This window comes from Balaenoptera borealis (genome assembly GCF_965194805.1).
Source record: "Balaenoptera borealis genome assembly, chromosome: 11".
NCBI lineage: Eukaryota > Metazoa > Chordata > Mammalia > Artiodactyla > Balaenopteridae > Balaenoptera > Balaenoptera borealis.
Genome location: NC_138868.1, coordinates 54,280,521 through 54,306,974, shown reverse-complemented (window position 1 = coordinate 54,306,974; position 26,454 = coordinate 54,280,521). Strand labels below are relative to the sequence as shown.

Below are 26,454 nucleotides of genomic sequence, written 5' to 3'. Positions count from 1 at the left end.
GCAAAGGGAAAAGGTCAGGTAAGAAAATACTTCTACTGTATTTCATTAAATCATCACACTATCAGAGCAAGGTAGATGACATTACCACCATTTTACAGATGAGGAAACTGAGGCTTAGAAAGGGCAGGTGACTTTCTCGGTTACACAGCTGGTCAATGGCATGTTTGGGATTCAAACCCAAGCTCTTTCTGATAGGCCAGGCTTTGCTGGGAATGAATGGAGATTGTGAAAGAGTGACCCCAAATACTTGGATATGGCCTACAAGCCTGCCAACAATTAACTTTTTACCCAGGTGCAACCCTCTTGGAGGTAATTCAGCTGGCACTTAAACTAGTCACACTGGCCCCTCAGCATGTGCCTTGAGCCTGGGGCTGTGCCTGGCCCTTTCCAGACACGGTTTCTTTATTCATCACCTTCCATCCACACGGTCATGGTAACTTTAAAGTGATGTTTCCCAAAATGAGTTCCTCTGGCCAGCTGTATTAGAATCACCCAAGGAGCCTGTTAAAATACAGATTCCAGGACTTTATCCCAGGGGTGCGAACAGTGGAATTTTCACTATTAACAAATTCTCTGGTAATGTTTGCCACTCAAAGTTGGAGGACAGTTGTTTTTAAAAGGTAATAAATTCTTGTGATTAATGCAACACTGAAAATCACTGCTTTTTTTGAAGGCTTTCTGAGCTAAGCATTTTGTATTTGAAGTGCAGTTATAGGTTCTTCTAGTGAACAGTGAGTGAGTGTAGGAAAGAGAAAGGAGGAAGCTGGAACTCATTACAGGCTGAGGCAAGTGAATATTTCTGGGCAGTCAGAGGAATTTGAGGGAGTTTATTTTTAGGACTGATTGTAGGTCACAACTATAAAATTCAAGTCCTGGTATAAATAGTTTGGAAAATGGCCTCCATTCTGGACTTGTGTAATATTCTATGATGTATCAAGTAACCTCTTACATATTTAAGTAAAATCTTCTAAATTTTATAAGATGCAAAATTATAGAAACAGATTCATTTCTTCAATATCCCTTTTTTAAGTTAAAAAGTTTTTATAGAGGTATAGTTGATGTACAATATTATATGTTTCAGGTGTACAACATAGTTATTCTCAATTTTTAAAGACTGTACTCCATTCATAGTTATTATGAAATATTGGCTGTATTCCTTGTGCTGTACAATATACCCTTGTAGCTTGTTTACTTTATACATAGTAGCTTGTACCTCTTAATCCCTTGTCCCTATTTTGCCCCTCCCTCTTCTGTCTCTCCACTAGTTTTTTCTTTGTTTTTCAATATCCTTTAATGAACATCAGTTCTGTGCCAGGTGCAATGGGTTACCAAAAATAACTAAATACATAAGCTGGTGAATTCTACCAAATGTTCAAAAAGAATTAATACCAATCCTTCACAAACTCGTCCAAAAAATAGTAGAGGAGAGAGCGCTTCACAACTCATTCTATAAAGCCAGTGTTACCTGTTACCAAAACCAGACAAAGGCATGAGATTCACCTGCAAAGGTGGGAGGTGTGAGCCCGAGTCACCTGCTCGTTCTCTGACTCTGGCAGGCAGATTTCAGGGAGCGGGTGAGACAGAAAGATCAGCTGTGATGAAAACAATGACAAGATGGTGGTAGTGATTATAATTACAACAGGGCGGGCACACTCACACACACAGACCGAAATTCAGCCATGTGTTTTTGTGAGGCATCTTCTCTAAGGTAGATCCTGGTCTTTGCCTTTCTCTAGATAGCTCCTTTCTGTGGATAATTATAATGTATTAACAGAAGATATTAAAATTAAATATTTATCTTATGAGCAAGAATCTGGACTCTTGCTCCTGTGTCAGCGAGATTTACTCTCCCTGACTTCTCTTCTCTCCCCTCAGCCGTCGTTTCCCTCCTATTCTCTCCTGTCCTATAATAAGAGCTCGCTCCATAGAACCCAAGCACACCCCTGCCAGTATAGCTCCAACCTTGTTTCACAACTTGAATGCAGATGCAGATCCAGCCTCTCTCATTGTTTTACTTGGTTATGACTCCTGCCGTTTATGGTAATCCTTTGACAGCCAGTCAGGTGATGGCGTCTTCAGAATAAACTGTTTCCTTTCCAATCCCTTTGGTCTCAAAATTTTAAAATACACTTGAGTCACTTAGTATTTAGACCAAAGCCTTTTATCCTTTGTAGTGAAGTCTTTATTGAGTGAGAGCAGAACTAATGCAGAATAAATGTACTTGTGATTCAGAATGTCAAAGAAGCTCCCATCCCGACTTTCTTTGGCTCAGGTTGAGCTGCCGGCGTCCGGAGCAAAGACATGGGAGAAAGATCCTGGGGTGGAGTCCCTGTGAGTCTGGGCCCCGGCACTGCCACCTGCCAGCTCTGTGACTTTAGATGGGGCACTTTTCTCCTCTGAGCCTCCATGTTCTAATGTGTAAAATAGGAATAGTAACTTCTATCTTGAAGGATTGGTTTGAGATTAAATTAGATCAAGGGTGTGAATCAACTATGAAAGCTTCTGGCACACAGTAGGCTTTCACTAATTGTAACTCATAGGGTAGGACAGAATAGTAAGGCGACTTTATTTTTGCCTCCACTATCCCTTCAAATTTATTCTGGGACAAGTTCTTCCCGTACCCTGGCATGAAATTTTGGGCAAGTCCCATCACTTGTACATCAGATTTCAGTGAATGAAAGTCCTTCAGTCATTAAAAAGTCCAGTCCCATGTTGTAGGAAAAGGGTCAGTCTATTTCAAGTTGAGGCTTTTCCCCTCCTGCAGCTCTGCCTGCTCCAGCGCGGAAGTCTGTGGTGGGACTTATGTCCCACCTGTCCGGCTCCCCTCCTCCAGCATTCCACCTGCCCAGGTTGGTGTTCAGAGAGCAAGAGCCCAGGGAGGGGAGCAGGAGGGTTCTAGCCTGGACTGACGCAGTCGTGGGGACCACTGCTGTCTGGACCGGCAGGTGTGTGGGGTGGGCTCTCTCCTGGGGGCGCCGTGCGGGGTTCTCTGGAGGCCCCCACTCATCGCGCGGATGCCAGCCTGCAGGTCCCTTGATAAAGGACCTCCAGCAGCTCCACTTATTGCTAGCCAAGGTCGTGACACTTAACACCCTCAGCTCCTGTTTCCTCATCTGTGAAACGAGAACGATAACAAGAGCGCTAGCCCCATAGGTCCTCTGTGACCTATGAGAGAACGCACACAGTGAGCTTCCTACAGTCCCTGGCACTGAGAAGCTTCTCTGTGATGTGAGCTGCCTGCACTGCCATCACCATTATCATGATCAATCTCAAAGCAAATCAGTCTCTAAGTGGGAAAATTCCTCATTTTCATGTCCTTTTGTGGCCAACCCTCCCTCCTCTTACTGTTTGGCCGGACCGTACACACACACACACACACACACACACACACACACACACACACACACACACATAGGAACACAAATGGGACATGCAGGCACGGCCACATGTGCAGAGTAGTGGCCGTTTGCGGTGTCTCAGTTCCTGACCCCCTTTGATGCTGGCTCTCCTGCAGAAGCACCCTAGGTGCCCTGTCCCCCACCACCCCGACTTGTGTCTCTCTTACACTGTCCCTCACTAATTAAGTGGTGGGCCTGTGTGAGGCCATCCGCTGCTGGATTGTCAGCCATCTCTCTCCCACGATCCCTGGGACTCCTCTAATGGCCCCGGAGTTTCCTGCAGCAGAAAGACAGGGCTCATCCCATTGCTGGGAAATCACACGCAGGAGCCTCTGTGTTAAATGATTATAAGCGTGAAGATGATTTTTGAATCTCATGCAGTGATGCTCTGCATACTTTTCCTTCTGCTTTTAGTTGTTTCTTTTTAGGTTTTGCATAGCCTGGTTTTGCTCCAAAAAAAAAGACAAGTACTAATAGGATGATGGCCTGTTTCCAACTTGTGATGCATTTCTCCTGTCACCCGTCACAATAAGACTTCATCCGTCACCCCCTAAGAGTGATTAGAGCCCTGCTGTGGCCTCCCAGCCCCTGTGTTTCTTGGTTACAGCACCTCTCATACCACAGGTCTCAAGGCTGCTTATCTTTCTCCTCCGCCCTCACTCGACAGGGAGCGCCTTATTCTCTCTCCCCAGGGGCTGACACGGTGCCTGGCCCCCAGGCTCTCTGAGGCCTTAGACACTCACTTTACCTCTCTGAGCGTCCTGTCCTCACCCTTAAAATGGAAGGTAATCACGTCCATCTGAAAAGGTAGTTCTGAGGATTAAATGAGTGCAAAGCATCTGGCACACTGCAGGCCCTCAACAGAGGAAAACCATCTTATAACTGCTGTAGGCACTAAGTGGGGAATTCAATAATTTGTTAGCAGAGTTGACACTAAGTTTGTAATGCTGTCATCATTAACTAAAACGTACCTGAATCTGCAGCTTCAGTCCCTCCATATCCCCAACCCCTCATTGTCCCCAGGTGGCCTGAGTCACCCCACCAAAGTACCTCCCAGGCCACATCATCACATCACTCCCCCACTCCCAAGTCTCTAGTGACTCCTGCTGCCTCCAGAGTCAAGTCCAAGTCCAGTACGCGTTCCCACCTCACCTCTCCACCTTCTTTGCCTCCACTGCCCCTCATGTAATCCTCTGCTGTAAAATAAGGTGAGAGTCTCCAGGTGCCTGTCTGGCTCTGCTGCTCTGTGATTCTCATGCAGTTGTGTTCACCCAACAAGCCTTTTCTGAGTGTCTGCTCTGTGCCTGGCCCTGGGCTTAGCTCTGGGGACGCAGCTCCTTCCCTCAAGAACCTCCAGTTAGAGGAGGATGCAGGCTTGTCGAGAGACGAAGGCAGCAGAGACGATGTGCTGTGGGGCTGGGGTGGGAGTCCTCTGCCTGCCTGGGGATTTAGGTGAGAGCGTGTTTTTGTGAAGCACGTGGCTCACTGTGGACCCGACACATCCCTTCTCTTCTCTCCCCCTCAGTCGCCGGCCTGATGCCCTGCTCGGTGTGTCAGATAGAGAAGGCAGGGCACTGATCTGAAGGAGGCTGCCTATGAAATATTAATTGCTTCCCCCAAAGACTAGGTGTTCTGAAGGGCTTTGCTTGCCCAGCTGGAAGCTTGTGACCTTACCAGCTAGAACCTACCCTTCCAGGCTGCTGGGGGAGGGTGCTGCTAAGACGGCTCTGTGCATAGACAATGTCCATGAGTTTATGGACGGGATCTCCTTCCTATCAACAGCCCTGGAAAGCTCAGAGGGGGAAAGGATTGCAGGAATTTCAATGCTTCTTCCAGAAATGTCAGTGCCTCCCCTTCTCTGAAAACCCCTACTCACCTTCTGAACCCCCTCAGATTCCTCTGTGGGACCTTCAGCTCCAGAGCACTTGCCCTCCTCAGGCCCTGCCATTCACCTTTGCTTTCTTGTGTTGGTGGGGCTTCTGCCCCATGGGGCAGAAAGTTCCTGAAAGGCAAGTTCATACTTCACCTTACTCAGGGATGCTTCATGAGTGCCTATTGAACAGAGAGCTAGCAGAGGCTCAGAGGCATGAAACAGGACTTGAAATATTGTTTGGGGGCCTGCTGTGTGTGAGGTGCTGGGTTCCATCACGTTTGCTGACCAGGATGTGGCCAGGGGTCAGGCAGGATCTAGTCCCAGCCCAACACGTGCCCGTCTCAGGAATGCAGACCTTTTCCTGACCTCTTTTGGGGCCTGTATTTGAGTTGCATCTTGACACAGCGGTTTCCCCAGTCAAAAGGGGGAAGAAAAAAATTCCAGGTAAGGACAGGCCTGCGTAACACACAGAGTAATGGGAGTGTTTCAGGTTTCACGGGGAGATTATGGAGTTGAAATGTGGAGCTGAACAGACCTGGGCTCAAATCTGGCCCTGACTGACAGACACACCCCAAGTAAATTGTTGCCCCAATCTGAGACTCAGGGAACCTCCAGCCTTAAGGGCTGCACTGATGGTTGAAGAGCGAACGTGTAAATTCCTCCTGCCCCTGGAACAGAGACGAAGAAGGACGTAATGCAGCCCTAGCCCTTCTCTGGCCCCTTAGCAACCAGCCTCTGAAGGCGCCTGCCACACCAAATCACTGTCACGCTGGTCCCTGACCCAGGCAAGCGACAAACAAGACTTGAGTTCTACACTGCAGCTTCATCAAGCAATTCTCGACCCCAGTGTTGAGGAAGCCCCTCCAGATTGTGTGGCCTGAAACAGGCTCACGTTTTCTCAGACTCTGATGCCTCTGAGATGTCTCTTGCTTCCTCGGACCTAGCAGGCTGCTGAAAGACTCCTGCAAGTAAATTTACCGTGTAAAAAGAAAGAATGATATTGAAGCCATAAAGTTTAGTCTGCCTGGGTAAATGAAGTCCTTAATTCACTCACCCGACTGCCCACCCCTTTCCTGCCAGGCTGCTCTTTCCCTGATACATCCCAGAGTTCCCCTGACCTCAGACAAGATGGAGCGTAGGCAGTCAAAGGCAGAATTTAAGGGGTACCGCTTCCAACGAATCATTAGCAACAAGAAACACACTGACATTAAATGCACGAAAAATGGCATCATGGAGATCACTTATTTAATTTTGTTAGGCTAAATATTATTTAATAATTTCTGAGATTTAGCTGTGCTCCAGCACTGTCAGACTTGGAATGCATTCGTATTTCCAAACAGAGGAGTGATTTGCAGCCTTCACATATGATAATCCAGAGTTTGTGATACTTGAAAAAAATACTTTCTTGTCCAGTTGTCTCTTTATGGCAAGTTCTAGAAATGGAATTGCTAGATCAAAGGATAGCAATTTTAGGGGCTTCCCTGGTGGCGCAGTGGTTAAGAATCTGCCTGCCAGTGCAGGAGACACGGGTTCAAGCCCTGGTCTCGGAAGATCCTACATGACGCGGAGCAACTAAGCCTGTGTGCCACAACTACTGAGCCCCTGTGCCACAACTACTGAAGCCCGTGAGCCTAGGGCCTGTGCTCCGCAACAAGAGAAGCCACCACAATAAGCATGCGCACCGCAACGAAGAGTAGCCCACACTCTCTACAACTAGAGAAGGCCCGCGTGCACCAACGAAGACCCAACGCAGCCAAAAATAAATAAAATAAATAAATAATTTTAAAAAGGATAGCAATTTTAAAGGCCTCATTCACTAATTCACAAATTCAACAAATACTTATGTTGTTCCAGACCCTCTGCTGGGCCCTGCAGTTACTGTAGTGCCCCGCTGCACTGGGCCAGGCTACACTTTCCCCACATCCTTGACAATAGTGGGTACTGTGATTCTTTCTCTGTTTTGGCAGTCTACATGAAAATAGTAATATATTCCCAATGGCTTAAGATTTAAGGGTAAAAAATAAATACATAAAGAAGAAACTATAGGTAAACATTTATATGATTATGGCATAGAGAAGGGTTTTTAAAGGTTTTTAACCTCAAGAGTAAAAGGATAAAGGAAAAGATTGCTAGAATAGGCCATGTGCAAATTTAAAGCTTATATGTGGACGTAGCCACAAGTGAGGAAGTCACGCTGACTCGTGTCCCTCCTCAGGCCTTAAGTACACAGCTTTCCAGTGATTCCCAGGGGACTGCTGTGGAACACTGGGGTCTCTCATCATGCACTTGTCCAAACACCCTGAGGCCCCGAGCAGCCGGGCTCTAGTCCAAACAGGGGGCCATGGTAGGTCACTGTTATGTAAACCGGGATTTGCATAGACATAGATAGAGCCATAGAGAGGTAGGCAAAAGACAAGCTGGGAAACACAGTGGCAAAGAAATATTATGTCTTATTTGTATCTCTAATACTTATAGAGATTCATACCAATTAATAGGAAAAAGAATAGTAGACAACTAATTGTAACTGCTACGTGTTACTTTTACAATTAAAAAAGTAAAGACAAGGGTGTTTATCTACGTGTTCAGCAACACTGACTGGGCGAATGATCAAACGTTCCAGCCTCCAAACCAGGCACCTGGGACACAGAGAGGGCTTGGAAGCCCTGGCTGTCCTCCCGGGCCTTCCAGGTGGGCTTGGAAACAACCAAGAATGCAGTGTGAGCAACCAGACAAAGAAGCTGGTACAGGGAAGTCCCAGGGCACTAAAGGAGGCAGGGATCAGCTCCCTGCAAGGAGACGGACGTCAGGAAAGAAGACAAGACAGCTGGATGTTTTAACAGCTTTATTGAGGTATAGTTTACATAACATAAAATTAACCCCTTTTAAGTACAGTTTGACGAGATTTAGTACATTTATTCATCGGGGCAACCATCCCTGAAAGATGGTATTAGAATATTGTCATCTGTCCCGCTCATTTACAATCAATCCTCCCTCCCACTCCCAGGCCTAGGCAACCACTGATCTTTCTGTTTCTATAATTTGCCTTTTCTATCAATTTCATATAAACAAAATCATATATGTCGTATCTTCTGTCTGGCTATTTCATTTAGCATGATTCTTTTGAGATTCACCCATGTTAGTTCATTCCTTATTATTGCTGAGTGTTATTCCGTTGTGTGGATTTACCATTTTCTTTATTCATTTATTGGTTGATGAATATTTGGGTTGTTTCTAGCTTTTGGGCTACCATGAATAATACTGTTATTAACATTTGTGTATCAATTGTTTGTAGATGTATATTTTCATTTCTCCTTGGTACTTAGGAATAGAATTGCTGAGACATGTTGTAAGTGTACGGTTAATTTAAAAACATTTTTTTTTCCAAAGTAGCTGTACCATTTTACATTCCCATCAGCAATGTATGAGAGATCCAGTTGCTCCACGTTCTTGCCAACATTTAGTGTAGTCAGTGATCTTTATTTTAGCCATTTTAGTGAGTTTGGTGGTATTTCATTGTGATTTTAATTTGTATTTCCCTTTAAAATGTGGTGTTGACCATCTTTTCATGTACTTATTTGCCATTTGTATATCTTCTTTAGTAAAGTGTCTATCAGTAGTTTTCCCATTTTAAAATTGGGTTGATTGTCTTTTATTATTGAGTTTTAAGAGATCTTTATATATTCTGGATACAAATTTTTAATCAGATATATGTTTTGCAAATATTTTCTTTTAGACTATGATTTGTCTTTTCCTTGCCTTAATGGTATCTTTTGAAGACTAAAAATGTTATTTTTGATGAATTGAATTTATCATTTTTTAAATTTTATTGTTTTTGCCTTCTGTGTCATATCTGAGAAATCTTGGCCTACTCCAAGGTCACAAAGATTTTCTTCCATGTCTTCTTTATGAAGTTGTATCATTTTCAGGTTTACATTTAGTTTAGGTCTATAGTTCATTTCTAATTAATTTTTGTGTGTAGTGTAAAGTAATGGTTGAGATTACTTTTCTTTCCATATGGATATCCAGTTTTCCCAGCACCATTTGTTGAAAAGACTATCCTTTCCTCCATTGAATTACCTTAGCACCTTGGTCAAAAATAAATTGACCATATATGTGAGCAATGGTATGATGGTAAATGTTTAACAACTAACTCTCTGGGAAAAAGAAGGGGCTTAGTTTGTAGTGTTGGCCAATTTCTTGGTATGAATACTCTTACATGGCTCATTTCAAGCTACCAATAGTTTAACAATCAGCTCACCAAATTCCTGAAAATTTGACAGTCAGCTCTGTAAGCCAGAATAGGCCAGCTTCAACACACTACCGTATACAAAGATCAATTTCTGAACTCTCTATTTTGTTCATAGATCTATGTGTCTACTTTTATGCCAGTAACATACTTGATTACTATAGCTTCATAACAAGTTTTGAAATAAGGAAATATAAATACTCAGACTTTGTTTCTCTTTCTCAAAAAAATTGTATCAATTCTAGATCTCCTGTATTTCCATATAAATTTTAAAATCAGCTTGTCATTTTCTACAAAAAGTCCTGCTGAGATCTTGATAATATTTGCTTTGAAATTTATAGATCAATTTCTAGATTTGCCATCTTAGCAATATTAAATCCTCCAATTTATGAACATTGTATATGACTTCATTTGTTTAGGTCTTCAATTTCTCTCAGCAATATTATGTAGTTTTCAGTGTTCAGGCATTGCACTTCTTTTGTTAAACTTATTCCACAGCATTTTATTCTTTCTGATGCTGTTGTGAATGGATTTTTAAATTTTTTATTTTCTTGTTGTCTGAGACTAGTCTATAGAAATATAATTAATTTTTGTATATTCATTGTGTATCCAGTAACCTTGCTAAACTCACTCATTTGTTCTAGAACTTTTTGTAGATTCCTGACGATTTTCTAAATGCAAGATCATGTTATATGCAAATAATGACAGTTTTACTCTCCTTTTCTAATCTGTATGCCTTTAATTTATTTATCTTGCTTTATTATACTGGCTATGGCCTCCACTACAATGTTGAATAAAAGTGATAACAGTGGACATCCTTGCCTTATTCCTGATCTTAAGGGGAAAGCATTAAGTCTTTCACCATAGAGTATGATGGTAGTTGTAGGGTTTTTGTAGATGTCCTCTATTAGGTTGAGGAAGTTCCCTTCTATTCGTAGTTTACTGAGTTTTTTTAATCATGAAAAGGTGTTAGATTTTGTCCAACATTTTTTCTGTATCTGTTAAGATGATCATATGGTTTCTGTTCTTTATTCTATGAAAATGGCATATTACATTAATTTTTTTTTTTTTTTTTGTATCTTAAACCAAGCTTGCATTCCTAGGATAAACATCACTTGTTAAACCTTCTTATATGTTGCTGGATTTGATTTGCTAATCTTTTGTTAAAGGTTTTAATATCTATATTCATGAATAATATTGGCCTGTAGTTTTCTTAAAATGTGTTTGACTGGCTTGGTATCAGGGTAATACGTGATTTTACCCATCTTAAAATGAGTTAGGAAGTGTTCTCTCGTCCTCTATTTTGAAAAGAGATTGTTAGGCTGGGTGTTTATTTTTTCCTTAATGTTTGATAGAATTCAACAATGTGAATTTTAATTCTAATGCTTGATAGAAGATCACCAGGGGCTGGATTTTCTTTGTGGAAAGATTTCAAATGACTAATTCAGTTTCTTTACTTGATATACATTTATTCAGATTTCCTATTTCTTTTTTGAGTAAGCTTTTGTGATTTGCATCTTTCTAAGAATTTGTCCATTTCATCTATATTGTCAAGTTTAATGACATGAAGTTGTTCCTAGTATTTCCTTGTAATGGAGCTACACTTTAAAGAGTAAATTCGCATAGGTCTCAAGAAGTCATAAAATGATATTATCTTCAGCACCAGCTTTATTTGTTAAAAAAATATTTATCAAGTCCCTCCTATACACAGAGCAAAGAATGAGGAAACCTGGATTTATTGAGCACTTCACTGGATGTATCATACAATGTCCTTGGCACTTTTTATAGATCATCTCATAGGAGTGTCCTCCCAGAATTCTAGGTTTACCCAGAAGGAGGCAGCACTCTTTCCCCCCTTTCAGGGCAACTCTCAAGGTTCCCATTTCCTGTCTTAGGAACCATCTTTCTGCAAGTAATGGACACAGATCCTTGGGGACCCAACCATCCAGAAGAGAGCAGCCTCAACCAGATAACTGTGGCCTTGTAGCGCAACAACCCCTGCATTCCTGCGAATAATAAACGCAGACAATAATGCGAAAGTGGGGGTTGGCAAGCAAGGAAGGGGAACTGTAATTTTCTTATAACCTCTCATCTAGCTCTTACTCGTTTCTACGTGAGGTGTATTTGTATGTGTACTTACTTTAACTACCACGTTCCCCCACTCTTATCCTCCACCTCTGCCAACTGTACGTTTCTTATTTTGGACCCTTTTTCTTCCCGACAGTTCCTAGCGTAGTGCCTGCTAGATACTGAAACCTAAATTAATTTGTGTAGAATCAAACTGACTCCTACTTTGAGCAGTTTTCATTTTTAACTATCTGTACTCATAATTCATATATATCATACTCATATATATCGTGCACATGGCTTTCTCTGTGTGAGGCACTGTTTCCCAGGTGCACGGGGGCCTGTGAGCCCCACGCAGCCCGTGACAGACTGAGACAGCAGTTACCTGCAGAATGAGCCATTTACCTAATGAGGCGAACCCATGTCCCGACACTTGTCATTGCCAACTGGTGCCCATGCTAGATCTTTCCATGGAAGGGAAAGGAGGATTCTTTTCCTCTCATTCTCCGTTCACATTAGATAAACTTCGAACTTTATATACTGACAATTTTTTTGCCCACTGTGTGCTTTCCTCATTTCAAAAAAATCTCACACATGGTGTGCATGTGTTTATTGGGTTTTAATGGATAAGAAGAGCAATCCTAAATGATTAGAATGTTGGCATTCTCTATAAGATTCCCTTTCACACAAAAGAAGCTGCAAGATGCATGCAGTACATACACACGCATAGATCATAAAGCTCCTTTCTTGACCCAGTCATCTCTGGCGGAAAGAAGCAATCATCCACTCCCCCTAGAAGGAGGGAGAAGCCTCTCTAAGCCCCCTGCACCCCACCAGGCTCAGGGATGTTCTTTTCTTTTCAATCTACAAATCCTACTTCCTTTAACCAACTCCTGACAATAGCTTGGCAACCGACAGCATTCACTGACTGCTTCCACCTGAGTTCAAGAAGGAGCCTGCTTCCCTTCTTCTAGAACACTTTAATATAACAAGTGTGGACACGATTTTTGAACAAAGACAATGTTTCCATGGCAACATAAATTACTGATGAAAATCTGCAGGAAGGTTTTAAACCATTAAGATTTAAAAGTGTGGTTTTCTTCCTTCATAAAGCAGTTGAGGAATGTTGTTGAAAATTTCGTTGTCAAGAGAATTGGGAAAGAAGTATCTTTCCCAAGGACTTAGACACATAATAAATATATCTGGGGCTTATGGGCAGAGAAGTAGAATTTATATATGATTGTAGTTGGCAATAATCTATTATTCTAAGACTCCACTTCTGTCAAGAGGTGATTTGTACTAATTAACACATGTAGATATTCTTCACAGCAGTAAAATTGTCCTTCTATACTTCTGTTTCATTGTTTCTTGTAAATGTCAGGCTTTTCCAAATGAGAAATGAAGGACCAGCCTCTATTCTCTTCTTTTACAACACCGTCTCTCCAAGGCCAAACCCTCTCTGCATTCTCCTGATGCCTCCCCCCTTCCTCTTCTGGGACCTGGCTTCATCAATCACCCAGCTCTCGCCTGTCTTCAGTCTCTCCCTCTGTAACTGCTCTTTCAATATCTCCCCTTGAGTCACTGTAAGAAAATGTGCTTAAGTGGGACAAGGCCTTAAGGAGTGAACATCTGCTTATAGTGGGCCCTCAGTATTGGAGATTCAATTAATCAGGCATTCATTGAACACTACTTTGTTCAAGTCTAAATTGAAATGCATTCAGAAATGAACCTGCCACTGGAAGCTTCTGTCCAAATTTTGTCCACATTGGGCACGAAACTGTTGACTGCAGTGGTCAGAAAAAACAATAGCTGGACAGATATTTGATGTCTGTGTAATTGTTTAGACCTTCCCACTAACTGCAAGGTCAGTGAGGCTGGAGCAGCATCTGGCTTTCACACTGCATTTCCAGCTTCGTGACTGCAATGAAGAAGACGTTCAGTCATTCTTCTTGAGCACGTGACTCTGTAATGAAAACCAAACACATTATGATACAGTTATCCACCATAGACTTGGTAATTCTGATGTTCAGGTCTTCTGCAACTAATACGTTCTCATTTAGCCCCACATCAATCCTGTGAAACAGGCCTTGAGCAAATCCTTTCCAAATGAGCTCACTGAAGTTCAGAGCAAGTGAGGGACTGACTGGAGGGTTAGAGCCAAGATGGCACCCAGGTTTATTTTATTCCAGAGCCTGTGTTCTTGCCAGGGAACCACCGTCTCTCTTCTGGCCCAGGTTCTATGCTTGTTCCCACCTCCCTGCCCTCGGCCTGTGCTTCCCTGAGCCCTGGCATGTGCTGTGTGCGCTGAGGCATCATTTTCTCCTGTGAGGGCCTGAGTTTCTTTGTTTCTGCTTGTGACCAGGCCCCCAGGCACGTATTTCTTAACCAGCTTTGCTGCATAGGAGGCTTTGCTACCTCTAGTGAAGGCTGCAAAATGTTCCCGCTCAGGTCCTTACAACCCGAGGATGACCATCTCTATTCACTTGATGCCACAGCTCTGCTGGGAACTTGAACTTCCTGGGCTCTGCTCACACGAGTGCTCTCTGCCTTGCTGACCTGAACCCTGAGTTTTTAGAACTCCTTTCGATGGGAAGAATAATTTCTGATTGGGGTCTGTATTAGAATTTATTGCTATGTAACAGATTACTCCAAAATTTAGCGGCTTAAGCCAACAAACGTTAATGATCTCAGACAGCTGAGGGTCAGAAATCCAGGAACAGCTTAGCTGGGGAGTTCTAGCTCAGGGTCTCTCATGAGGTCCCCTGAACGCTTGCCTGGGGCTGAGGGTCCACTTCCAGGATGGCTCACTCATATGGCTTTTAGCAGGAGGCTCGGTTCCTTGCCACATGGACCTCTCCATAGGGGCTATTTGAGTGTCCTCGTGACGTGACAGCATGCTGTCCCCAGGCTGAGTGATCTAAGAGAAGGAGAGCAAGGAGGAGGCTACAATGGCTTTGTGGTACAGTCTCAGGAGCTACATACCATCACTTCCACCGTATTCTGTTTGTTGGAAGCAAGTCACTTGAGTCCAATCACATTCAAGGGGCGGGGAATTAAACTCCACCTAAGGGAAGAATGTCAAGGAATTTGTGGACATACTGTGAGAAGTGGTATATATGCCATGAGATGCTCGTGTATCAACTTGATGCCCCCTCCCTGGCTGGGGCAGCCCAGGGACTTCCTGTTTAGCTGTTCACAGGGGTGAGGCGGAGGCTGCATTCTGAATCCCTCTCCAGGGCACAGTGAGGAGTACACAGATGCAGAAAGACAGTCCTGACCTTCAACAAGGGCACAGCCTGGGAGGGAAGCAAGGTATCTACACAGGTGGCCTAGGACAAGCTGGAGGACAGTGAGTGCTACCAAGAGATGAAGGTCAGAGGAGGAAGGCCTGATTCAGCAGTGGGCCTGGGGACTCGCTGGAGGGGAGAGCACTGGATCCTGGCACGGAAGGTCATGTAATGCTTCAGCAACTGGAGGTGTGGAGGGAATAGCGTGCCAGGAAGGGGAACAGCACAGCAGGAAAGTGCAGCCTGTGTCTGGGGAAGGGCAGCGTGGAGTCCTCCTGGGCAGAGTCGGTGACGGTACCCGTGGCACAGTGTCGTTGTGAGGACAGCATAAGACAACGCAGTCAAAGAGCCTGGCACGCAGAAAACACTCACTCAGTGATGATGTGGACGACTGATGAAAATAGAGAAATGAGGCTGGAATGGTCACTTGGGGCCAAGTCACAGGGCTCTGCCTATCATCCTAAGGAATCGTGACATGTGGCAACTAGAAGGGACCTTTGCTGGGACTTGGTCCTTTAGGACACTGGGAACTGCTAAGGTGTTCCCATAGGGGAGAGTGTGCTCACAGCCGAGCAGATTTATCCTGCAGCATGTCTTGGGTGGGTCCAAGTGAGGAGATGTGGACCAGGATCCTGATGCCATGGTCCAGGGAGAGGAGGTGTTGAGGGCCCAGGTGAGGTGGGCACAGGGGCTGAACAGGAGGAGGTGAAGGTAGAGCATTTGTTGACTCCTTTAAAAACTCTGCCTGGTCAGCACAATCCAAAAGCTCTACTTCAGCAGCTGCTCTAAGCGTGACTATGCTGTGATTTGAAGGTCCCGAGGGAGCAGCCCAGGAACATCTTGTCCACCAAGTCCCCACACACCGAGATGGCTCACATCGGGCCTGGCTCCGCCATCCCTGGCTGGGGCCCGGGGGCCAGCCCAGGCTCCCCTCCATAGGTTTCCCCAGCACACAGGGGCCATCAACGGAGTCCTGTAAGGAGTCCTTATGCCCAGACCTGAACGTAGCAGTGGAGCCACTTCTCTGTGCAGTTGACTCACCCACAGAGGGACATCATAGTCCCAAACCCATTCTCTGCCCCTGCAGGGATTATTAGGACATCAGTGATGCCCTAAGCCTCAAGTGATGGGGTCCATCTAGGGGACAGTGGGGACTTGGCAATGTGGTTGGATCATCCCATCCCCATGACTTCCTTACATCCCGATACAGGAGAAGCCTTGGCATGAGGAACATCTCTGGGAGGCCAGCGCAGCAGCCTGCAGACGTGGATCCTCCCAGTTTGCCCAGAGCCTCACTGTGGTGTGTACCAGACAGGCTGAAGGGCAGTGCTTTTTTGTGTTTGCTGCCAGGATCCAGAGTCGCTATGAGCTTGAGGTGGGTTACACACCCACCCCCAAGTGTGGAGAAGCGGACAGAACAAGGCCTTTGAGTCAGGCAGACTGCGGTCCAGTAACTGCCTCACCACGTACTGGCTTGTACTGGCTTGGCTTGGTGTCCCTTCACTTCTCCGTGCTCAGTTCCTCACACACAGCATGGGGTGAATAACAGTGACCACACAGGGTGTTCAAAGGCTAAAGTAGGGTTAGATTCTTAAAGGGCTCAGCCTTTTAACAAGTAGGTGCTGGGCAAGTTTTTGTTAAGTTTTCCTCTCCTTCCCTGTCCTGATTCTCTGTGCTCCCGCTGCCCCCAGCCAGCCCCTTTCCCACCTGAGGCAGCTTCGCTCAGCAGGGGCGCTAGGTGCCTCCTGTCAATCTAGGGAGGATGGATTCTGTGGAAACTTGGGTGACTTGGCATGTTTACTTTCATAAGGGAAACTCTTCCCCACACGGGCTTAAGACTTGCGGCTCATGGGTTTTAGGGGGGTGGTTTAAGCAGTAATAGAAGCCCCACGTGTGAGCAGCCTTCCATGCTTGAGCAGCCTTCACAAGTCTCTGTAGTAGAACAGAACCCTTGATTTTCTTTGATTCTCCAAATGTTTCTTGGATGTTTTGCTCTATGCTATTCAGGGCAGCAGGGAAACACAGATAAACAGAGCTCAGTTCCTGGTGAAAAGGGCCTCTGGCTAAGGCAGGAGACAAGTTTGAGACCATCATCATTTCAGCATGATGGGCACCGGATAGAAGCATAAGATGTTCTCTTGCCTCCAAGGAGCAAGCGCTGCACCATCTGGGCAGGCAGGAAGGGCTCAGGAGGAGGGCCAGTTGCTGACCAGAAAGGAAATCAAATAACAGCTGTTTCTAGTAAATGCCTACTGAATGCCAAACCCTTCAATCCTGAGAGGAATGTAGGAAAGATATGGAGTGTGGCTCTGAATGATGGCCCAGGGGGAGGGAAGGGCCCTGGCGGGCAGGTGGGGACTGAGGTCCTCGCCCAGCCAGGCCCCTAACCTGTAGTCTGACACAGGGTAAGTTAAAGGATATCCCTCTGCAGCCACGCAAATGAGATTGGACTTGAAGGAGAGTTCTGTCATGAATTTTCTGTTATATATCTTATCCCTCGAGAGAGACAAACGGACTCATGAAAGAATTAAAGAATGTGAAACTGCTAGGTAACCACAAAGTTGGATAGTACAGTAGAGGGTCCAGGAGCCAAGAACTGGGAGACTTTGGGCTGAGTAATCCAGGAGGGCTTCCTGGAAGAGGAGAGCCCTGAGCTGGGCCTTGAAGAATAACTAAAATTGGGACAGTCTGAGAGGAGGAGGACACCGTCAGTGGAGGAATAGGAATAGAGCTGCCTCGCTCAGAAGTGTTCAGCGGCTCCCCAGGCCTCCCACTAGCATCCAGGCATGGCATTCCAGGCTCTGTACAGCCTGCTCCTAGCTCCTGCCCACCCGGTCACCTTGCCATCCCTCCAAGAGCCCCACCCTCCAGCTCCCTGAGCGGTTCAGCTGCTCTGTGAACCTGCCCCAAATACCTCACCGCTGCCTGATTCCCCCCACCCACTTCTCTATCTGCATCCTTCAGTGCCGCCTTCCCCACTTCACCCCTCAGAATAAAGCATCCTTTCCCCTCTATCCTTCTGAGCTCTGTCCCATTTGCTTCATTCTGCCTTTTCTTAGGGTCACACATGGACAGACCCTGACTCACTAAACTGTAGAGACCTCAACCTTGGCTTCCTCCTCTCTGTGGGCCACATGCCATGGCCATGGCTGGAGTTTGGCAAATGCCAAACAAATGAATGAATGAATGATCAAGCTGAAATCTGATTGCACAGAAAGGGAAGTTGATGGTTACAGGGGACCATGAACTCGTGGCAAAAGGAACTGGACATGACTGACCTGAGAGTGTGGTCCATACTGCTCTGGGAGGAGCATCTCAGGGCTGGGGAGCTCAGGTATTCTCTGTCCAGTCTGTGTCGTATAAACCCTCCACAGCATTGCAGACAGCAGGCCAGAGCTTGCACAAGCACCTCCGGTGAGGGCCGCCAGCACGCTGCAGCTCCAGCACGTTGTCCGAGTGCAGTGGGAAGGATGTGGGCTGTGGAGCCTGACTGACCTGGGCTGAGAATCAGCTCTGCTCTTTGCCAGCTGCGTGGCCTTATGCAAGCCGCTTAACCTCTCTGAGCCTTGGTGACCCTCTTTCATAAAAGGGAAATAATACTGCTTCCTTTCAAAGTTGTTGTAAGGATTATAGAGAATATACAAAAGAAAAACAACCTTCCAGCTTATAAGAGGTGACTAATGAATGGTACATAATTTTTTTATGACATATGATTAATTGTTCCATGTGGCTGGGGAAGGTTTTGTGGAGAGTTCAAAGAAAGTTCTAGGTAATAGAATTTGGGTTTAAACCTAACAGCCTGTTTTAAGTACAGTGAAATTATTATGGGACTCATTAACACATCCCACGTGAAGATGATGTACCAAAGTTGTTCAAGACCAGGGTGACCAAACTGTCCCCACAAGGACACGTCCCATGGATAATGCTCACAGAGAGACACTTGCCAACCCACAGGGGCCGCTGCAGAGAGAGAGAGAAAGCTGCAGAAGCTGGCCTGGAAGAAATGACCCAGAATCAGTGCTTAGGGCCAGTGTATACCTATCTCAGCCCTCATTCTGCAAGCAGGCAGGCAGGCAGGGGTGGGAGCAGAGAATCCAGGTTTCTGCCATCGTATTTTGGGAGGCAGGTTGTTACTGCTTTGGCTACTGGGAGATGCAGGCCAAGTATCAGGGCCCGAGGGTGGGAGGAAGGAAGGGAGTCCTGGCGCCTCAGGCAGGTAATGTGGCCCGAGCCCCAGAGGCAACCCAGGCCAGCACTGGGTCTGTGTGTAGAGCAAAAATGGCTCAGAAGTCGGGTCATGGTAACTGGTTGAGGCTACAGAGGCGAAGCCAGGGGGTGGGGGGGGAGGAGGGGAGGAGGGGAGGAGAGGATCAAAAAGCAACCTTGAAGCCGAGTGGGTGGCTGCCATTAACAGAATCAGGAGGGTCTCAACCCTCCTCCCAAACCCCCTCTCTTCCCAGGTTCCCCGGCTCAGGGGGTAGTGTCCCCACCCACAAACCCAAATATCTCTCCAAGCCTGGCATCCCTCAGCTCAGCCATGTTCGAGTCCCGCCCATTTCCCTCGACTCAGTGCCGTGTTCCGTCCCCACTGCCACGATCCTGGTTCAGGCCTCCGCTTTCCTCCCGGCTCACTGCACATCCCTTCTGGCCTCCCACTCCACCCCTCCCCCTCTGTCCCCATTCACACTGCTACCAAAGTTCTCTTCCCCAGGAAGAATCTGGCCACATGCATCCGTGGCAACTCCTTGTTACACTCCAGACCATCCCCTTGGTGTGGCTGGCAGGACCTTCATGACCTGCCCAGCCTCTCCTGTCCTTCCCCACCAAGCTTCAACCCAGCCGCCCGAGCTGCCCGCAGGTCCTCCTGGGGGGCCGGACCTCTCGTGAGCCTCTTTGTATGTCCCCCATTCTGCCTGGAAACCCGCCCTGCCACGTTCGGCCAGCCCCCTGTCAACCTTCGTGACTCCTTCCAGAACCCACCCCCCAACTCCTGGGCTGGTGCAGGAGCTCCTCCCCTGTGCTCCCCACTCCCTCCTCCTTCATGGAGCCTATCTTATAGTCCTGGAGTAAACTCCAGTCCCTCCCTCTCCCACACCTTGAGTTCATCCTGCCAGGCAGACCTTAAGCACTCAGTAAATGTTTTATAAACGAATGAATAAATGAATGAATGAATGAGTGCAATGGAGCAGTGAGGGAATCCAAGAGGAGAAGACAACTTGGCAGGGGAGACAAGATGATCTGGTTCTAGGGATGCTGAGTTTGAGTTGGTGGGGCATTTAGAAGGAGGTCCAACTGCACTGGAAAGGCAAGTCTAAAGCTTCGGGAGGATCTCTTAAGAAACTGTGGTCAGTCTGCTCACACGTGAGCCAGTGCCCCTCAGGAGCTCAAATGACCAGGATATGGCTTAGTGTTACCAAACCAGCTTTATCAACTCAGAGACCCTCAGAGCCTGAAGGACATTATAAGGACATTGTCTGGTCAATTCTTTTTTTGACAGATGAGGAAACTAAGGCTCAGAGAGGGGAGAGACCTGTTCAGCATCTACCTAGAGGCAGAGCTAGGGCTAGAATTCGTGTGTCTCCTTGGCAGCCTGAGCTCTCTCTACCGTCCCCTATGGCCTGTTGTTTGTGGTACTCATGTCTGAGCCCTGAAGGAGGGAGTTACCATGAGGATGAGAGAGGGTGCTGGAGAGCCTAACTCCACAGATATTCGTACACTGGCTCTTCCTTTCCCACAACACAGCTTCTCATGGCCCCAAATGAGGGAAGACCTGATAAAGACCTCAGAGCCACAAAGCTTATGTATTGAATGTCTTGCACTCAACAAATAGGATGGACCCTGTGGCCTACATCAGCAGCGACATTTATTTTACCCTGTTTTGAACACTGTCACCATCTACTCTCCAGTCCTGTAACAGATCAGATATGGCTGATTAGAAACCAGGAGAGAGATTGCTATGAACAAGCAAACTGACACACTGACTCAAAAAACACCAAATAGGGATCATTTAGGGTAAGGACCAATAGCCATTCACACCAAACCCACCAGGACTCTCTTACACATCATGTATCCCAACACAAGTCCCCATGGTGACATCCGGTTGTGTTCAGTACATTTTGCTTATTTATGATCTGCAGGCATTTAGACATTTCATAAGGATTTTCATCTAAAGTGATTGAGATTGTTAAGGTTCAGGTAGCACAAGAAGCAAGCCCTCTGCTATTGAAGAGAAGTATTAACTTTAAAGATTCAGGGTTACAAAGCATCTTCATCATGACAAAGGAAGGAACAGAACTGGCATTTATTTATTTTTTGATGGTTAGTTGTTGTGTTTTTTTGTAGAGTTCTTTTTTTTTTTTAACATCTTTATCGGAGTATATTTGCTTTATAGTGGTGTGTTAGTTTCTGCTGTATAACAAAGTGAATCAGTTATACATATACATATATCCCCATATCTCCTCCCTCTTGCGTCTCCCTCCCACCCTCCCTATCCCACCCCTCTAGGTGGTCACAAAGCACCGAGCTGATCTCCCTGTGCTATGCAGCTGCTTCCCACTAGCTATCTATTTTACATTTGGTAGTGTATATATGTCCATGCTACTCTCTCACTTCGTCCCAGCTTACCCTTCCCCCTCCCCATGTCCTCAAGTCCATTCTCTACGTCTGTGTCTTTATTCCTGTCCTGCCCCTAGGTTCTTCAGAACCTTTTTTTTTTTTTAGATTCCATATATATGTGTTAGCATATGGTATTGGTTTTTCTCTTTCTGACTTACTTCACCCTATATGACAGTCTCTAGGTCCATCCACCTCACTACAAATAACTCAATCAGAACTGGCACTTTTTCGTTTGGCCACAACGTACCAGGCACAACGTCCAACACATTGTCTCATTTAACAGTCACAGCTCTCTAACCGCACACACAGCAGCATTCGGTCATACGTGTTGAACTCATAAATGACTGAATGGGTTGAGTTTTTTCAGCCTCATTTTAGGTATTGTGAAAATGAGGCCTAAAGATGAGAACTGCCTGTCCATGGTCACACAGTGGGAGCTGGGAGCCCGCGCTCTTTCTCTGAAGTACTGCTGCTGTTGTCACAACCTGCCTTGACCAGGCAGGAAGGAACACTTACCCTTACGCAGGAGGAGAGTGAGTTCACTCTTCAGCCACACATCAGTCAGCACGACAGGCACTAACTGAGAACCTGCTGTGCTGGCCGCCCTGTGCGAGAGCACTGCTTCTGGATATACGATGTATCGTATCACTTAGGCTTTCTTTGATTTGCAGGAATGAATTCAGAGCATGGACTGACATCAAGCCTGTGAAACCCATAAAAGCCAAGCCCCAGTACAAGCCGCCAGATGATAAGATGGCTCATGAGACCAGCTACAGCTCCCAGTTCAAAGGGGAGGCCAATAAGCCAACCCCAGCTGACAATAAGTTCATTGATCGCAGAAGAATACGCAGCCTCTACAGTGAGCCCTTCAAGGAACCGCCAAAGGTGAGACTGAACTTCTGGGGACCCATCAGCACTGTCCGGCATGGAGGGGTTAACTGCAGCAGAGATTGGGGGGCGGGGAAGGGGGTACTGCCAACTCTGGCCCCGCCCCCAAGGGCTTCTTTAAAGCCCCTCCTTTCCTTCACAGCACACAGAGACAGAGGGGCTTCTTACCCGGGACCTTTGCTAAATTCAAAGTGAATTTTTAAAGGAACATTACCTAAAATGAAAACAGCTTAAAGACTGGTAGGTTTCCAGAGAACTAGCTTCTGATTTTGAGAAACCCTCCCCAAAAATCGCAGAAAATCTCACATGAGCCCTAAATCCCCTTGTCTTAAAATAACTGTGCTTTTGCCCCTGAAGTGCTGACCCAGCCTTGGAGGTTTCCTTGCCTGACTCCTTTCCCACCCAGCCCCTGCCTCATCCTCAGCTCCAATCACTGGACACTTCTTGACCACCCAAATCCCTAAAAATCACCTGCCTTTTGTTATCCTTTCCCTCCAGCCAGCAACAATTCTCAGTCTGTCACAATACACCTGTCACATCAGCTTCAAGATGTGTTCCAAGTAACTTGGTACTATAATAAACAGTTTGTGAATGATTTTCATTTCTAAGTAAGTTACAATGGATTCAGGGATTTTCCAATGACAACAGGGCTTTGCCTTATTTGCATCGCAATATGCATTCATGAGAGGGAGAATAATGTTGGAGACTCCGCTGCTGGGGCAGGAATCATACATGCCATAGCTTATTCTATGATGTCAAGCCATACGGAATTGTGCAAATATCAGCTCTCCTCTCTATAATAGCAGTAAAAGTCTGAAAACCTAAGAGCCTTTGCTCTGCTTTGCCTTAAAGTCTTGCAGTCAAGTGGAGTCTCCTCTTTGGCCCAGGACTGGTTTACAGGTAAGGCAACTACCCAACCCAGTTTGCCTGGACTACTCCAGATGAAGCGTTGAAAATTCCATATTCCATGAAAGCCCTCAGTCCTGGGCAAACCAGGACGATCGGTTACCTTATTTACAGGTCAGGGGTGACTGAAAACCCCTAGACTTCATTGAGTGGATGACCCAGCCTGTGAGGCCCAACATCATCTCTGCCCACCTTCCACAGATGAAGTGGGACCCAGGACATGGGGTTGACTTTGGACAAGAGAAGATTCAAGTAGAGGAGGGAGGGAAGATTGGGGAAAGTAAATCCAGAGGTGGGTGGGAGGAGGATGGCATATTGAGGGATCATACCCAGTGGCCCAGAGTTCTTGAGAAAGAGAAGGAAAGACCATCTTCCAGGAATGAGGGGGCAGAACTAGCAGGAGGTAGCTTGGGGAGAGTGAAGTGGGCTTGAACAGCAGCTCTGGGGAAGTCCGTGTGGGGAGCCAGCCAGAGGGGAGGAGGGGATGGCTGGACAGTGCTGAAGGCCTCACTGGGCGAGACTGCCTGCCCAAGCCTCTCAGTGAGGACGTTTGTCCACAGGAGCTCAGAAGCAGGAAAGGCCGGCTCCTGCTGCGGTAGTAAACCGCCCAGAATCTCAGTGTCTTCCATCAGCAGAGGTTTATTTCTTACCAGTACGGGTCCACCGTGGGTGGGCTGCAGCTCTCTTCGTCGGCACCTCTTTCGTCTGGAATTCAGGGTGAGGAGCAGCCTCTCTGTGGCAGAGGAAAGGGGCACATTGGGAAGCACAGGCTGTGACTCTTGATCTTCTGTCTGGAGGTGACCCGTCACCTCTGCTCACATTTCATTGCCTAAAGCCACTCACGTGCCTGCCTGAGTTGAGCAGGATGGTGAGGTACAGCCCTCCCGCGGGGAGGGGAAGCAGGGAGCGCCTCAAAAAACACAGCCCACCTGGCGTGGCCCGGGGCGAGGGCTGGCAGCGGGGGCCAGTGTGGCCAGCGAGAGGGCGGCCGGAACGGCTGAGCGGGGGCTTCAGAGGGGAGACGCCGGATGGCCTAGCGTCACTGAAGAGGCTTTACATGCCATGCTCCTCAGAGTCCTGTGCTGTTAACTGTTATCCTTTCACTAATCACGTCTTCTCTCTAAATTCGCCCTCCTACTCCCTCCCCTTCTGTGTTTCTGTTCGCCGTCTGTCTGTCTGTCTCTCCGTGCAGGTGGAGAAACCTAGTCTCCAGAGTTCCAAACCAAAAAAGACCTCCGCGAGCCATAAGCCCCTGAGGAAGGCCAAAGACAAGCAGGTGGTGTTGGGCCGGGCCACCAAGAAAAAGAGCGCGGAGGGCGCCAGCGCTGCCCCGCCTGCTGACAAGGAGCAGAGCGCAGAGATGAACAATAAGCTGGCTGAGGCTAAAGAGTAATGCACTGCTCTTCCCTTGCTTCTTCTCTCCTTTTTCTTTTTTCTTTTTCACTAACCAACAAAAAAGGCCACAAAATTGATTAGAGGCTTCCCATCTGCCTGGGTCCTGAGTGTCCTAGGAGCTCTTTGGTTTCTTTGAACAGACGGATCCTGTTTCAGAGACTGGGCGGCCTGCCTCCCGTGCAGTTCTAGACCAGGTCTGCACCACGGGCCCCTGGACCAGCCAGAGCCTGTGTGCCCGGCGGTGCCTCCTGGCGGGGGAGAGTATACCCGCCGAGGGAGGCCCGGGGACCACAGGGGAACCGTCCTGGCGGTGCTTAGACATGAATGTAGGGCGTCCTCCTCCTGTTCCTCCCCAGGGTCTGTGCCAGTGATCAATTTTGAACTTTCGGTAAAAGTGTTCTTTTCCAAAATTCATGCGCTCTAGAAGCTTGACCTGGGCTTCGGCAATTGACAAAATTTGTGGAAATATTTAACAAGCAAATAAAAAAATTCTGGCCTTCGTGTCAATAAAATGAGTTGTGTCTGTTAAGTTTAAGTAATTTTTTCATAGACTCTTCTGTTAGAAACACTTGACTGCATTTCATTTCCTATCAGTGGGCTTTAAATTGTATACCAAGTAAATGATGCGCCACTGATGACCAAAACTAGGCCAGGGCAAAAAGGTTAGGTGCTGTAGGTACACTCCAGACATCATAGGAAGATGACAAAAATGAGAAGATTGTTTTCCTGTTAACTCTCCGCCTATCCAGTGCTGTGGATTTTGCAAAGTGACTGGTTACAGAGGAACCAGAAAGAAGGTTCAAGGTGTAAGGATAGTGTATTTAGAATGTGGCTTTCTGGCTTCTGAGAAACACACAGCAGGAAGCAGATGTAGTGGCTACTGTGACAATGTTTACTATTCCTGCCTGGACTCTTCTTGCTCTGTTCCTCGGAGAGGACAGGAGATGCTGAACTTCAGGTTATGGGAAATTTCTATGACTTAGCCTAAGACGAGGAAAGTTCCCTGCTGTGTGATTAGCAAGCATTTTTGACCTCATTTCTGAATAAAAGCAGCTCTCCCTGTATTGTGTGTCTCGTGTCTGTGTGGCCAAAGCTGCCAGTGGCAGTGCCACCTTAGTTGTGCTAGAGTTGTGTTGTAGGCATTAGTCAGGGAGTTGTGGAAAGACCCCACATACCTACCAGAAAAATTACATTTGCAAACCCCGTGGCGGCATGTAGGTTGCTCAGTACTCTTTATTTCTCATGTCCCCAGGGTGCTTCCTGTCGCCGGCATTCTGAAATCGCTGGGCTGTTGTGTGACATCAGCCTCTGCTCAGGCGTACTTTCCTTTTGTAATAAAAGTGGTAATGAGTGAAGTCCTCACAGTTCCCTACCTCAAAAGTCCCATTAGGTCCTTCAAGTTGGAGGAAATAGAGCCTCCACAAGCTCTCTCATCTTCTGACCATTCAGGCAGCAAAATCCCCATTTACACCATTTTATTTTGTCACCTTTGGGCTGATTGAGAAGTCTCTTGCAAATTAATTGAGCCTGTGCTATGCAGGCCCTATTTCCTAAGAGGACAGAACCTGCAGAAATGAAGCGCTTGGCCAGCCCTTTCTGCCATCTTCCTTTCTGTCCCAGGGAAGGAACTGTGAGGAAGAAGTACCGAGGAAGGTAGAAAACGTTAGTGAGTTTCAGTGTTTATGAATCACAGATTTTGATGCCTCGCTGGAAAGGGCTAGAGTAGATCTCAGTACTGATTCAGGTGTTTGCTAGCTGATCTTAACAATAATCTCATGC

The 26,454-nt window shown here is 46.5% G+C and overlaps 1 protein-coding gene across 1 annotated transcript in view; it reads left to right on the top strand.

Moving 5' to 3' along the window:
• MAP6 (microtubule associated protein 6) overlaps positions 1-26,454 on the top strand; it is an 86,523-nt gene that overhangs the window by 35,764 nt on the left and 24,305 nt on the right. Inside the window, exons 2-3 of the mRNA XM_082342237.1 lie at positions 22,158-22,371; positions 24,473-24,669. Coding sequence (XP_082198363.1) covers positions 22,158-22,371; positions 24,473-24,669 — 411 coding nt within the window. The remainder of the gene's footprint in view (positions 1-22,157; positions 22,372-24,472; positions 24,670-26,454) is intronic.